The 15660-nt window shown below is 30.9% G+C and overlaps 1 protein-coding gene across 1 annotated transcript in view; it reads right to left on the bottom strand.

Annotated features, from left to right (window-relative positions):
* Positions 1–138: 138 nt before the first annotated feature.
* The window catches only part of LOC136983079 (cytochrome P450 3A9-like), a 52075-nt gene continuing 36553 nt past the window's right edge, over positions 139–15660 (bottom strand). The window contains exons 15-22 of the mRNA XM_067279712.1: positions 5576–5628; positions 5222–5324; positions 4993–5100; positions 4813–4905; positions 2017–2123; positions 1189–1332; positions 282–442; positions 139–204 (exon numbers count right to left, since the gene is read on the bottom strand). Of these exons, the coding sequence (XP_067135813.1) occupies positions 185–204; positions 282–442; positions 1189–1332; positions 2017–2123; positions 4813–4905; positions 4993–5100; positions 5222–5324; positions 5576–5628 (789 nt within the window). The 3' untranslated portion in view covers positions 139–184. The remainder of the gene's footprint in view (positions 205–281; positions 443–1188; positions 1333–2016; positions 2124–4812; positions 4906–4992; positions 5101–5221; positions 5325–5575; positions 5629–15660) is intronic.

Here is a 15660-nt window from a genome sequence, read left to right on the forward strand (position 1 = left end):
TTCCTGCAATAGAGAAGTTTCTCCAGGTAAGAAGTTAAATTTCAAAAGTCCCAATTTTTTAAGAGACGTTTAATTATTAGCATTGCATCACAAGAATTCACATTAGACCATATACAAATAACAATGCTATTTTCTGAGTTCAATTTTCAAGAAAGTACTCTTTGCTCTATTAAGACTTCGCGCCTCATCGAAGTCGGGTAATGCCTATAAAATTAATTTAAATTATTCTTTTTTATATATAATGAGACGTTTAAGAAATTGTAAAAAAAAATTTTGCTTACTGTTTCGTTTTTTTCCGAATTTAAATCTAATATGTTGTAACATTCTAACTAGACCCATTTTGATCTCCATAACTGAGAACCTCATTCCTATACAGCTCCTGGGCCCATATCCAAAAGGTAAATTTGTAAAAGGAATAATGCTGCTCTTCTTCGACAAAAATCTACAAAACACAAGTGTTTTTAATTAACTTTATTTACGTAACAATATTACTTAATTATAAACCTATTCATTAAATATAGGCTATACGGTATTGGATTGAGGAACGACAGAAACAAAAGTGAAGATAAGTATGTGATCCGGGCTATTCTAAACATTTCTGTGTTCCCCTGTCTGAATATTTTCAGAGAAATTTTATAGATATAGATACAGATATTAATAATGAACAGTAAGAACTAAAGAAAACATGAAAAATATTCAATAAAGTATTTCATAACTTCAAAACTGAAAATTATCAGTCGAAAAGAATTTACAGGAACATTAAAGTATTACGAAAATTTAGTAATAATGTTTAAAGAACTGAGTAACATTAAATTGATTTATCTATAAAATGAAATAACGGATTGCAATAGACGTTTAAGCATATATAGAGTTTAAAATAAAACGTTTTATGTTTTATATACAAGATGCTTCAAAAAAATATTAACACATGTATGGAGAAGGTTCGCAGTCACTAGGGGTTATGAGATTTTGAGAACTCGTGATATATATGTGAGAAGTCACAATCCAATTGATCATGACTTCGAGGGAGCACATCGAGGGAGACAACTACACAGAAGACACTACCACTACAAATCCAGCTTAACAAGTTACTTCTATGTTAATGTTAAATGATATGAACAAGTTCTCAAAAATATTCTAAGGTTTCAGAAATCCACAATCCATTTTTGATGAGAAAGTTTTATTTACCTTTCGGGATCAAATTTGTCCGGATCAGGAAAGTAATTGGGATCGTGATTAAGAGAGTAAACAGGAATGATTACAATAGTGCCTTTTTTAATTGTAATTCCTGTATTCCTTAATGTATAGTCTTCAACGGCAGTGCGTTCTAATCTAGAAAATATTTTCTATATTGTTTTATTATATAAAATTATTACTTCATATCTATATAGTTTGGATTAAAATGAGTATAATATTTATAATTTATCACATTTTTAACTTTTGTAATAATAATAAATATTTAAATAAATTCATATCATTTAGAAGCAATGTAAAGAGAATAATGGATGATTTTAGATTAAGCCAGGGGTTCCCAACCTGTTTCTTGCATTGACTCCTATAAAAAAAATATTATTTTTAATCGACCTTCTTAAAATTTTTGTTGTTTTCAAGATTTTGTGTAATGTATCAAGTAAATTATTAACCACTTAATGAATTTCCGACGTAATTGTTATTATACTTATCTGAAAATTATCTGAAAATCTCGAAAAAGTACAATAAGTAGCTGATTATTCCATTGACTCCCAACTGATTCCTTGAGTGTCATCAACTCTTTGCAAAATTTCAATGCCCCAGGGGGTCTATATCGAGACCGTTGAAAAACCTTGGATTAAGTAATTATATTTTTAATTTTCTGCTATGCTTCATCCCCGTTTCAATTAATCGGTATAAACTTATATTGAATATATGATTTACTGTATATGATTGAAGATAAATAAACTGTTTTAGACTTCTGTCCAAAAATTAACTTTAAGATAATTTATATCAGCATTATTAGGAAATAATCAGACCATTTACCTAATTGCTGGAGTATATTTTCTAAGTACTTCTTCAAAAAACGCTTCTAAATATGCCATTCCAACAATGACGTCATAATCTAATTTTCTCTTTAAAGCAAAATATGTTTTACAACAATATAAAATTTATTAAACGAGTTAAGTAGATAATTATTATTCTATCGCTATTTATACTCTTTAATTTCAAACATTTTAATCAAAAATTTATTTAGATAGCTGTAAAATAGAAAAACCATACAGAATCTTTTGCAGTTTCGTCTATTTCCTTAATTAGTTTATCTTGAATGTCTTGACTAATCGCTAATTGGTGGGCTGCAAATGATATAACTACAGAAGTTGCAAAATATCCGGCAATAAAGAATGTAACGCATTGGCTCACGACATCATCCAATTCAAATTCTAAACAATCGTTTTTAATGTTTAATTATAATTAACCAATTAAACTACTAAAGACAAAAAGAAAATAAGATACTCTGCGTTTTTTCTTCATTTTTTTCTACGGCTTCCTACAAAAATTGTAAAAAATCTTTCGGTTTTTCTTCCTGTAATTTTGGTAATTTGAATTATTATTTTCTATTCCGTTAGTTAGAATTTTATTATACAATTTACGTTACTTCTTTTAAATCTTTTCTTTTGTTCACTACTTCTTCAATAACATTCTTGAAAAATAAAGTGGTTTCGGGATTAAAAAATGACAGTCGAACAAGCTTTGCGAGTTTAGGAAAAAGATCTGAAAATTAAAATATTTTCATTTTTCAATATTTTCAAAGTAGAGAAAATATATTTTAAAAAATCATTATTAATCACATTAAAAAACTATAATAAAATAATAATTAGAATTAGGAATAATTCGTAGGTTCTTCAATTGAAGATGATGGTTGTTTCGAATTTTATCAATGAAATAAAATTATAATTTAAAAAAAAACTAATAAAAATACTTTGAATAAGTAAAAATAATCAAAATTTTTACTTAATAAAACCTCAAATTATTAATAATTTTAAAATATAATATCTTTATTTAAAAATAAAAAGAAAATAATAAATGCAATAAAAATAAATTAAACGACTAGTCTGTCGGATGAAAAGGGCTTATCACATGAGGACGAGATGAAAACAGACGCAATTATTCAAATATTACTTTTATTAATATGGGAATTTATTTCGAGGTACATCAGTCCATTTAAAGATTAGATATATGGCAGTAAACACAATAAATATCTAAAATATTGCGAGAAAGCACAGTTTACGGATTGATATTATAAATAACACAGTGCACTTTGTACATAGTTACGTAAAATACTAAATTAAAACCAATTAAAATTGTACGATACAATAATAAAACAATCGATGGTTGTAGTTAGTGTTGAACTGACAAATTAAACTATTTTCTTCATAAAACATAAAATTTTTGTTTTATCAATAATAAGTTATTAGTTACATTTATGATTTAATTTTAATAAATAAATAAAAAGATTTAAAAATTTGGGTAACTTACTTTAATTACTCAATTTAATTTTTTTATTATGTTGGAGCCACAAACAAAAATGTTGTTAATTCGATTTTAAAATAAATTTACATTTAAATTTAAATGTTCGTTTTTCTATAGTTATTCAGTACACTTTTTTATTGTGTAATTATGTAAAATTGCATAATTCTCTAATGATGTAATTTAACTTTAATCACTTTAGAAATATAATTACGCATTTTTCTAGCTACGTAATTTTTAATAGTAAAATCATTTATATGTCATCTCGACAATTTATATTAGTCATTCACTTAAAAATATCGGTACACTACATAAAAAAATAATGTAGTATACTATACAAAATTTAATGTTTTCTTTATTTTTTATAATTTTATAATAATTTACATGCATTACAATTTTTCAAATTATGCTTATGTACTCATAGTTAATGAACTATTACTTTATTAAATTTAACGATAAATTATCATATCTTCTAACTAAAAGTTAAAGGTGTTGTTAACTGTGCAACTTAATTTTAATTTAATATAATAATCTTAATATAATATTTACGGTTCTTCGTGTTTATTAGAAATTAAGGAAAATTATTTAGTATTACATAATACAGATTAGTAATAGTAATGATTTCTTATAAACTTATTAATAATGTATTTTATAATTTTAAATATCCCTTTGATATAAGTGCCATATGCAAATTTTCATCCGTGTAGGCTACTTACTGGCCACTACGAACCTCCAAGGAACCGGAGATACGCTTTCTCTACCAACAGTTTCAAATGAATTGCTTGGATCTTTTCTTGAATCTATTTAATTCCAAAAGCGCATCTGGCAATTGCATCCATAGCAAAAGTACTAGCATACCTAAAAATAAAGTCAAGCAGAATTATACTAAAGATGAATAACAAACACAGTAATATAGAAATAAATCAAATACAATTTAATAATAGAAAATTAAACCGAATATTAAGATTAATTGCACATTACTTGCTTCTTCATTAAATCTAAACAATATCTTGGATGATGGAAGACAAAGAATAGTGTAGTCTGTTGTTCATATTCCTCAATAATAATATTGTTATTTCCAGCTTGGGACATATTTTATTCTTTGATGCAAGTTTAATGGACATTCTTTGAAAACGAGCAATTATTTATTTTGACATTACAATGCCGGGCTGACATTTTGTATGAATTAATATGAAGAAAACCCAAGATATTCCACTTTGGCGAAGTGCGAACCCACAATTACCCATGTGCAGATTTTCTATCTACTCGTCCATTAGTGGGAACTACTATTTTTCATACATAAATTTATACTTGCTGTGTAATATCAATTTCTCTATTCTCCATTGCTGCTTCTTTTAAATTATCGATTAGAATCTGACAACATTCTTCCATTAATTTGCTCATCTGTAAATTTATAGTCAATAAAGGATTTAACGGTTTAATATTTGAATTTAATAAAATATGTTTTAAACATGATTTAAATGTACACACCATTCTTAATTTTCCAGAAATGAAACTTGGCGACATCATGGTCCTCCATCGTTCTCCACTCTGCATAAATAACCGTTTATCTAAAATTGGATCGCCGAATCGAAGTTCCTACATATTATATCCATTAACGAAGATAATAATTAAATCTTTGATCAATTAATTAAAATGTTCTTCAGCATAAGAAAAGTAAGATAAGTGTCAAGTTAATAAATTTAATAAAATGATATACTCTTTGTTCAGGAAATATAAGGAAATCTTTGACAAGAATATCTTTCACTAATTCTGGATCTGCTGCAACAAGAGCGGGATTAGAACCTTCGTATATTGTAAAACTTTTAAGGGTATATCAATGTATTATGTTATTATATTTAATTAATTATCACGTACTTTACAAATTCAGTTATACTTTTGTTTATATCTCATAAAGTTTTAAATGTAGAATTTTAAAAATTTAAGTTTTTTCTCGTAAAAATAATATAATTTAAGAATTTTTATTCTTCTTCGAAACTTTAAAATTTTCATAAATTTATTTATTTAGAAATATATTATTACTTGAAAAACTAATAAATTTATATCTTATTACCCAAATATTTTTTTGTATTTGTTGTACCATTCTTGTTCTTGTTTACCTTGATTCTGAGCATAAATGGAAATTTTAATATCGCATAACGAATATTGGTAAAATCTTTATAAATATTCTTTGAAACTTAATCTTACTCATTTAAAATTATATCCTATTGAACCAACGAGGAATCTCGGAGGCACTTCAGGAATTCCACGTTTCTTTCAATAACCAAATCTTTAGTCATATATCTGTATACATGCAATATAAATTTTAATAAAATCTGAATTATTATAAAATTAAAATTCATTTATATGTATAAATGATTGATAAATTATCGAGTATCAGTTTTGTTCAAAATAAGAACATTGTGTCTTGATATATTTCTTTATAGTTATATCATTTCTAGTTTAATATCATTGTTATATGTAGAAAAAATAGCTTTAGAGATAATAGAACCAGATTAAATATGCATATATTTATTACAATTCAATAATGAAATAATCAACGAAAATCTTGTGTACGATATTGCATAACAGACATTATTGTTAAAGTTATTAAGATTAGATTATAATCAAGTGTGAAAAGTGCAAAGTAAACATTAATATTGGAATTAAATATAATATTTTAGTAAATTGAATGCAATTATAATCCGAGATGTTCAATTTTTGAAATCTTTTATGATTTGTTTAACATTAAACTGTTTTTATAAAATTATGAATAAGCCTACTTGTGTATTTGAATTGCCAATCATAGTCGAAAAGTTTCTAAAAATTTATAAAATAAAAATAATTGTTGTAAGAATAGAAATAAAAATAATTTAAAAATTTTTATATTAAATTTCATCTTATTCGTTTTATATTTTATTTGTAATAACACAAATAAATAATCAGAATATAAATTTTTCAATTAGAATACAGGTATCCCTCGTATAACACGGTTTCCCTCTAACACTGTTTAAACATTGGGATTCGCATTGCACAGCACTTTCTCGGGACGTAACTACGATGTTATACGCGGGTTACCTGTATTTTCAATGTAAGAAATGTAGAATGCACTTAAGAATATGAAATTTATAATTATTATAATATACTTATCGAACATATTACTAAATACAGTATTAATATTCTATATTAAATATATTATTAATTATCATAGTACAATATTGTTTGTAAAATAATACTAATATCAGAAAAATGCTAATATGTAAAATATGTAAGAGTTTGACAGATTTTGATATTTATACAAAACATTACTAAAATAAGTTTGTACAATGTACACTATAGTACAACTCAAAACTTGAGTAAATTTGATGTTTTTGGAAATAAAATCAAAGCTAAATCAAATATTTTTTAATTTTATTTTTCTATGTAGATAACAATTAATTGGAGATTTGTAATAATCTTGTTCTAAAAATTATATTTTGGATAAAAATACTGTTAATAATTATAATTAATAGTTGGATAGTATATAATTTAAATGATATTTAAAAATTTAATAATGAAATACATTTTATATCTAATGAAATAAAAAAAAATAATATTCACGTGTTATATAACGGGAAGAATTTGGAAATTTAATTTTGTAAAATTATAATTTCTATACTCGAACATGTTAAAGTAAATGAATAAATAATTGTCCATTATACCTTCTTAAGCCTTTTTTTCGAATTTCCGGTACTAAGTACTAACATTAACGACCACTTAACTAACGTTTTCGATCGCCTCCGCGATCTTCGTCAGGTTTTATTCGACGGTTTTCGAGGTAGAATGCAATAGAATTCTTTCAAAGTTCAAACGATCGAACCTCTCACCGCGTGCCATAATTGCGAACGATCCAACTTGTTTTTAATGCCTATAATATAATCATAAAAAAGAAAGGCTTAAGAAGGTATAATGGACATCATATGTACCGGTATGAGGATTGTTTCTATGAATAGCTATGCCGGCTAGAACGTACAAGAAATTAGTGTTAGCCCTAACGAAAGCAAGGGCCAAACTGAATTTTCTTTTGGAATGCAAGAAGAATGACGTGTATCCCATGTCTATATACAGGATACGTTTGCCATTGGGATGCGGATCCCTAACACCGAAACTTAGGTGGTTGTGTTTGAGAAAAGCTATTCGAACATCTAAGAGGTGCGTATACTCCTGCCTCAACAGACTGATAGAAACGGAGGATGACCTCTTTGAACACCACCGCGATTACTTACAACTGGAAAATCGAAAAGTTACTGTATTTCAAGAAATATTGGCAAGAAATTTGGCGCGGAGATACAAGAAGAAATTACAGTGGATAATGAGTAAACAAAAGCCCATCAAGAAAAATGTACCCCCCACCCCTCTGGTCTGCTGGGACGACATAGTTCCTCCGCATTACGTAATTGAAACGGTGGCGCACGGACCGATGTACACTCCGGGCTCGGATAAACCCTTGCTTGAAACGGTAATGCCGGACATTGAAAGAATGGTCTGCGGAATGGATGAAGTTTCCAAGGAGCACTACAGGTGGAAGGCTGCCATGAGAATAAGTGGTAACAGAAGATGTAGAAAAGGCAACATATGGATGCATATAAGAAAAACCAAGAAATGGCTTGCGGAGGAGCGTATTATTCTACTAAGGGCGGATAAGAACAGAGCACTCGTTCTACTCAAGGAAGAGACGTATAAAACTATGTTGAGGCAATACATCGTAGATACGAACAGTGAACAAGTCGCGGATAATTACGTAGACAGGTTACATGCACGGGTGGTGCGGTTCACGTGCACCCCCCTGGCGAAGGCGCAGGGATTAGGCAGGGCGGTGGTGGCGTCACCTGATACACCCAGACTTTTCGCTTTCGCGAAAACGCACAAACCTACGCCTGCGCTCAGACCTATTTTGGATAAGGCTAGAGCCCCTACGAGGTTGCTAGAAACCGAGTTACACCGCATATTAGCCAGGCATCTCCAAGATTACCCCCTAACAGTGAAGAACTCCAGGGAGTTGGTCGACGCATTGAGGCGCACACAGGTTACAGAGAGCGCTCACGTCACGGTATTGGACTTTCAAGCCCTATATCCATCCATAAAAATCGAACCTTGCTTTTGCGCCCTTAGGGACGTCCTATTAGCCAAATATAGCCTACCAGCACATCGCAAGCACGTGCTCGAGCTCGCACATCTAGTGTGCTACAATTCGCTGTTTGGATTCGACAACGCCACATATTTACAAAAAAGGGGGGTCCCCATGGGGAGCCCAATTTCGGGCGACCTATGTGAGTTGATTTTACGGCAGTTAGAGAGGGATGTCATTCCCAGGTTTACGCACGATATTATTTTATATCGTAGGTATGTAGATGACGTGATGATCATATGGAAGAACGGGCCGAACGTCCATGATTTTCTGCGCAGTGTTAATGACAACCCGTATGGGCTAACGCTTAAACTGGATCAAATATCGAGCACGGATGTGCACTTTTTAGACGTCACCATACAACTCAGAGGAAACAACATTGAAACGCGGGTGTATTACAAGCCCGACTACATACCTATGTACATACCTGCTGGGTCTGAAGACCCTTATCCGTATAAGATTGCGGCGTTCAGGGCGTTAGTTAGGAGAGCGTACACTCATAACTCTAAAAGGGAGGACACGCTCACAGAGCTGGCACACATAGAAGACATAGCCGCTAGCCATGGATACAGACGTGGCCTAGTCCGTAAATTAGCGCGTAACTTACGTAATACAAACGCGGCACATCACGCCGCAAGGGCACGGGATAGGTCCAAGTCGGGGCCGAACCAGCGCACGGTGGTCCAGTACAACAGAGGTATGCATGACATATACAAGGAAATAGCGCGGAAGAAGGGCACCGATTTGACGTTCTCAAGAACCCAATCGATCTATTCGCTACTCAGGAACGCCAAGGACAAGCCGGATTTTCTAAGAGCACCGGGGGTGTACAGTATCCCGGTAAGGGATCACAGGTCCCAAACGGATTTAATATACATCGGATCTACTAAGAGATCCGTGAAAAAGAGGATCGCGGAACACAGGTATGACGTCAACAAGAAAAGACACACCACCGCCCTCTCGACCTACGCCACCGACCCCGATATAAAGGCAGATTTTGATAAAACCAGCCTAATTAAAACATCATTCGACACGGACCGCATCAGGGCCTTGGAGACCCTTGAGATTTACAAGGCGTCTAAATCAGGGAAATGCATTAATTTCAAAGATGGAAACGTTTTATCATATGCGTGGAGATATGTCTCCGAAGTACACCCGCAATGGTAGCATATCAGAGTAGTGTACTATTCATGTACGGATGTACGCAGTCATTTTTTATGATTATATTATAGGCATTAAAAACAAGTTGGATCGTTCGCAATTATGGCACGCGGTGAGAGGTTCGATCGTTTGAACTTTGAAAGAATTCTATTGCATTCTATCTCGAAAACCGTCGAATAAAACCTGACGAAGATCGCGGAGGCGATCGAAAACGTTAGTTAAGTGGTCGTTAATGTTAGTACTTAGTACCGGAAATTCGAAAAAACGTGTTATAGAACGGGAAGAATTTGGAAATTTAATTTTGTAAAATTATAATTTCTATACTCGAACATGTTAAAGTAAATGAATTTTAAAATTATTATTTTAAATTAAACTCGATATAGACTATGTAAATTAGACATAAAATTATTATTATTAAATTCGATGACATTCATCTAATTTCAATTATTTAATAACATAAATAAAAATAAATCATAAAAGTAGTATAAATTTTGTTTTATAATTTAATTTAAAAATTCAGAATTGACATAAATAGATTATTAATTTTACGTTTGTTCACTTTTATCAGAAAATTATTCATATAAAAGGATATACAGTTTTTTATTGGGTCATGTTTTTAACTTTTATTAAACCTTGAAGGCCTCGTCCAATACATAATCAGCCTGCTAAAGAGCCTCTCTTACTATCCATAAAGCAGAAACTATTTTTTTCTTGAATATGTTTTTAAATGAATTATTGTAGGATTCAATTCAATACACAAGTTTAACTATTCAAAAATCTACTAAAATTACAAAATAAATAACTTACCTTGTAAACTATCTTATCTCCATTATGAGTAATGTTATGAAAACAGTTTATGTAATCGCTCATATAATTCGAATATTTCGTAAAATTAAATAAAAAGACACGATGATCAAGATATAGGATATATACGAATTAAATATTTTTTCTCCCTTTAAAATTCACAGCATATTTGCATAAAATGTATATTAAAATTTTTTATAAAAACATGAATAGAGATTAATTTCTTAATTACTATTAAGAATTAAATAAAATAGCGGATAAGAAACTATTCGGCACACATGTGATCAACAAAGATATAAAGTATATATTTTACAGACCTGCGCTTAGAATCGATGAATAAGCTTATATAACTTCAAATAAATTTTTCATTCGAAGAAATATAAGTTTATTTGCCGAAGAACTAGCAGGTAAGCCAAGCGCTGTTCGGGCATGAAATAAGTATCGACATTAAGATTATTAGATCAGTTCATATTTCTAATTCTTCTATTATATTATATTATAGTATTTGATTTACATAACTACAAATATTATCGTACGCAAAGATTCATCACGCTGAGTGGCCAATCTAACACATTTTTAAAATTCTTTAAATTGTACAATAGAAGAATAAAATTTTTTAAATGTGTTACATTGGTCACTCGGTGTGATAAATTCTTGCGTAAGACAACCTTTGTAGTTATATAAATCAAATACTATAATATAACAAATATTAAAATGAAAATCATATAAAAAATTTGGTTATTTTAGCCTATTATTATCATGTTTATCGCGATACTCAGAATTTAAATGGCACGCTTTTATTGGTCAAATAGACCCCAACTGAAAATACGATATCTTAAACTATTTAAGATATCGTATTTTTTCTAATGTTAGCACAACAAACTCTTTCATTCCGAGCCGAATATCAAATGATAATCTGCCAATCAATCAAATTTCGCGAATAATGCACCAACTATGTCAACTCGGCATTCTGGAAAATCACTTAAATCAGTTTTTGCAGGCTGGTAACCGTAAGATAAAAAGAAAAGGCTATTGTAGATAGAACTCGAAGTTAATTGGACCAAAGTATTAGTTGTTCTCTTCCAGGGAGAAAAGATGTTCGACGACTACTTCTTAATATTGGTCTACTATTAATATTTGAAAAGTGATCCGTATTGGAGGATAGGTTATGATGGTCTCGCACATGAGGAAAGTTAACCTTAACGTCCGAAAGACTTGATATAAGACTTGTTTAAATAAAAAAAAAATCTTGTAAAATTGCGAGAACGATTGCTTTTATGTGCCGATAAAAAACTGGTAAAACCAGGTTGAAAGGTAAAGCTTACAAAAACGTTTAAGTAAAGGAAACTTTTGAAAATTGTGGCTTAAGCATACCGAAAGCAGATTTGACAGTAAGACTCAACATGTAAATAAAGTGCACATTAGCAAACTACAAGTACAGGAAATTTTGAATGAAGCAATGTCGCTAAGATAATAAATAATAAAAATGCACGTATATTAATTCGGTTGAACGTTAGAACATCTTAAGCAGTATCAATGAAAGAAGTTTGGGGAATGGGTTTATGAGTTACTAAGGGATGTCCAGGTTTCCTCGTAGTTAAACATGTGCTCGTAATTATCGCGTGTATAAAAAATTATTAAAATTAGTTTAGTTTATTTGGTTACGGCAACGCGACACGTCAGCCATCTGCCGAGGAGGATGCATCCCGGAAAAAATTTTATGTAAAGCTGGCCCCAATTTAGGCGTTACTAACTCGAAGAAAACCCCGAGAATTTCGCGTGGCAGACCGTTGGCAATGCCCAAACGCACGACCTTTGTTCGGTGATTTTATCCACTCGGTTACTGAAGGGCGAAAAAACTGTAGACCCTGGTCCGTTCGTCTCTGTCTTTCCTTAATCTCTAGAACGGAGTTAGACAGATGAAAGTCGAGACCAGACATGAAAATTGTAAGAGAAATAGAACCACGTTAACTATATGCATCTAAAATTCATTTCGGCACAGCAAAAAGCGCCGAAATGCATTTCAGATGTCGGAGTTAAATGATGTACTGTATATTACAATGGATAGTGTTATAATAAAATAATGATCAAATTTCTTATTGTGATAACCCCTAAAATAACTGGAATTTTAACAGTAATTAAAGAATTAATTAGATAAGAGAAAAAGGGACAAGAAGATAGTTGGTAGACATGTAATCAATAAAGATATAACAAAATTACATTTTACAGATTTGTGCTTAGAATCGATCAATAATCTTATACAACTTCAAATCAATTTTCATTCGAAATAACATAAACTTATTTATCGAAGAATAAATTTTAAAATATTCATAAATTTTTATTCGAAGTACAAAATCAAATAAAAAAAATTAGCTCAGTTGTTCTTAATTATTTAGAATTTGTAAACGCATTTTTAATCAAAGAATATTTTTACTTGAGCACAGGACATGTTCTTTACCAAAGGAAGATATGTGAAATAGATATAACATGCTTTTAATTTAATCCAGAATATTACTAAACTATTACTGTCTACATAAATAAACGAACAGTAAACAAAAGTGCAATGTATTTGTTTGATTTAATCTCTCAGTCTTGAAATTGCATCTGAAAACGAATGAATTTTTAATTTGGTAAACGCAATTATAGATAAAATGAATTTATATCGTTTCAATTATTAAATATTATATACGATTGAAATTTAGTTATGTAAACTGAAACGTGATTATTTTACTTTGACCGAAGAATATAGGAATTATTTGGAATCAATTTGAAAGTCTAATCGATGAAAATTCTATTAACTTTGGTACTATTTACCAAATTAAAAATCCATTCGTTTCTAGATACAATTTCAAGACTGAGAGATTAAATCAAACAAATACATTGCACTTTTGTTTGCTATTCGTTTATTTATGTAGACAGCAATAAGCGTTTAGTAATAATCTGGATTAAATTAAAAGCATGCTATATCTATTTCACATATCTTCCATTGGTAAAGGACATGTTCTGTGCTCAAGTGAAAATTTTCTTTGATTAGTAATGCGTTTAAAAATTCTAAATAATTAAGAACAACTGGTAAGTGCACTGAGCTAATTTTCTTTTATTTCATACGCGAAAATTACAACAATAAGATCGGCATGGTAGGTAAATATCGATTAATTTATCAGTCAGCTGTTAAAGATAGAGGCAGGTATATAACGATCAACATCATTCGTACGTGATAAGCTTTGCAGATGCAAATCGGAATCGGGTCTAATTCCCATAGCTTTACACTTGCATCTTATTGAGAGTCAATGTGGTTGTTGTTGCTAATATCCAATATCGAATTATATCTAAATAGGCGTAATCGAACTTAACAAAAATTTTTACTGTTAGTGGCATTTACAATGTTTTTTAAAAAACTTATCTGTAACCTCAAAATTAAGCCTTTTTTGCTTTTTTTATAACAACAATAATAATAATAATTACAAAATAAATAAATGAAATAGATAATAATGCAGCGAAATTATAGGTAAATAGTACCATTTTACTAAATAATATATTTTTTTGCTAAAAGAATTAATTTTTTACAGAATAAAAAATATTCTTATTATAAATCTTTAAAGGATCAAACCAATACTTTGCCAAGCTGCAATTTCAAATGAATTATCGTATCTTTTCTTGAATGAAGTTTGGTTCAAACTTCATTCAAGAAAAAATCCGATAATCCATTTGCAAAAGCAGATTAGCAATTACATTCACAGTAAAAGCATCGAAATATCTAAATTCCTATTAAATGTATTTGTAAAATAAAATATTAGGTTAATGTTACCTATGGTTCCAAGATGGCGGATCGTCTCTGATTCCAGCTAATAGAAGAAGGGAAACAGTGGGGACGTTCTTACCTAACCTAACCTATTCTAATAAATTACCATAATTATTACCAACAAAATTATTAGAATAGGTTAGGTTAGTGTAAAGGTCGCCTTTGGATGCCTGAGTCTAAGAAACCGCCCGACTGAGATAATTGCTCCCACCTGGAGCCGGGGCCATAAACGGCCGGAACGATCAAAGGTGTAGCGTCTCCACTTAAGGGTCAATGTGTTGGCCACGTGCCGGCCAGCTTAGGAAAATAAATGTAAATAAAGCGCGGACGCAAATGTAAGCTACGTCGGCGGGAAATAGGGCGGACGCCTTTGAAGGCTCTAAGAAAGGGAAGGAACTGATTGGTCGCAGGAGGTAGTAGCAGAATCCCTTAAATTGGAAGGGTGGCAGAAAAACGAGGAGAAAGGGCGAGAGACCGGATACGTGGTGGTCTCTAACACTAGGTAGACCTTTGAGGCGTATAGAGAGAGTGTTCTCCTCTTGGAAAGTCCTCTGAAAAAAGGTTGGTGTAGAGACGGACGGCCACGCGGTTAAGCCATCTCCGGAAAAGTGACTCGTGTTCCCCGGCCAGACAAGTCGACGTGCGGCATCACAGCTTCGATACATTAGCGTACGTAATGTTATTGCATAGTGTACATCTTTGTAAATATTTGTAAATAAACTGTATATAACTAATTATTGAGTGTGGAGGTGTGACTTTCCACGGACCATTTAACGGGCAATCTCGAGGCGTAAAGGACAACTCGGGACGGAACATTTGTAAAGATCACGTGACGAGTAAGAAGGATCTTCACTGTTAGGTTAGAACGTGTGTCCCCACTGTTTCCTTGCTGGAATCAGACGAGCCGCCCTTTTGGAACCATAGGTAACATTAACCAAAAATTATTAAAGGTCGAGGGAGTTTATTAAAATTATTTAAGTTCGTTATTAGCATTTATAATTTTTTTCACATTTACATTTAACATTTACATTAATTAATAAAATTAATTAACTTATAAACATCAAGTTTTACTTTTCTGGCTGTTTTATAGATGAAAAAAAATGACTCTTCCCTATATTTTTGCATTTTTGGACTTAGGATACCTTGAAACGTCGAAAAACGCAAAAAATTCGGAGATAATTTCAATATGTATGGATGTTAGTGTTTGTGTGATGAAACGACTTTA

This window comes from Centruroides vittatus, unplaced genomic scaffold, assembly GCF_030686945.1.
Source record: "Centruroides vittatus isolate TY-2023 unplaced genomic scaffold, ASM3068694v2 contig_875, whole genome shotgun sequence".
In the NCBI taxonomy this organism is placed as follows: Eukaryota; Metazoa; Arthropoda; class Arachnida; order Scorpiones; family Buthidae; genus Centruroides; species Centruroides vittatus.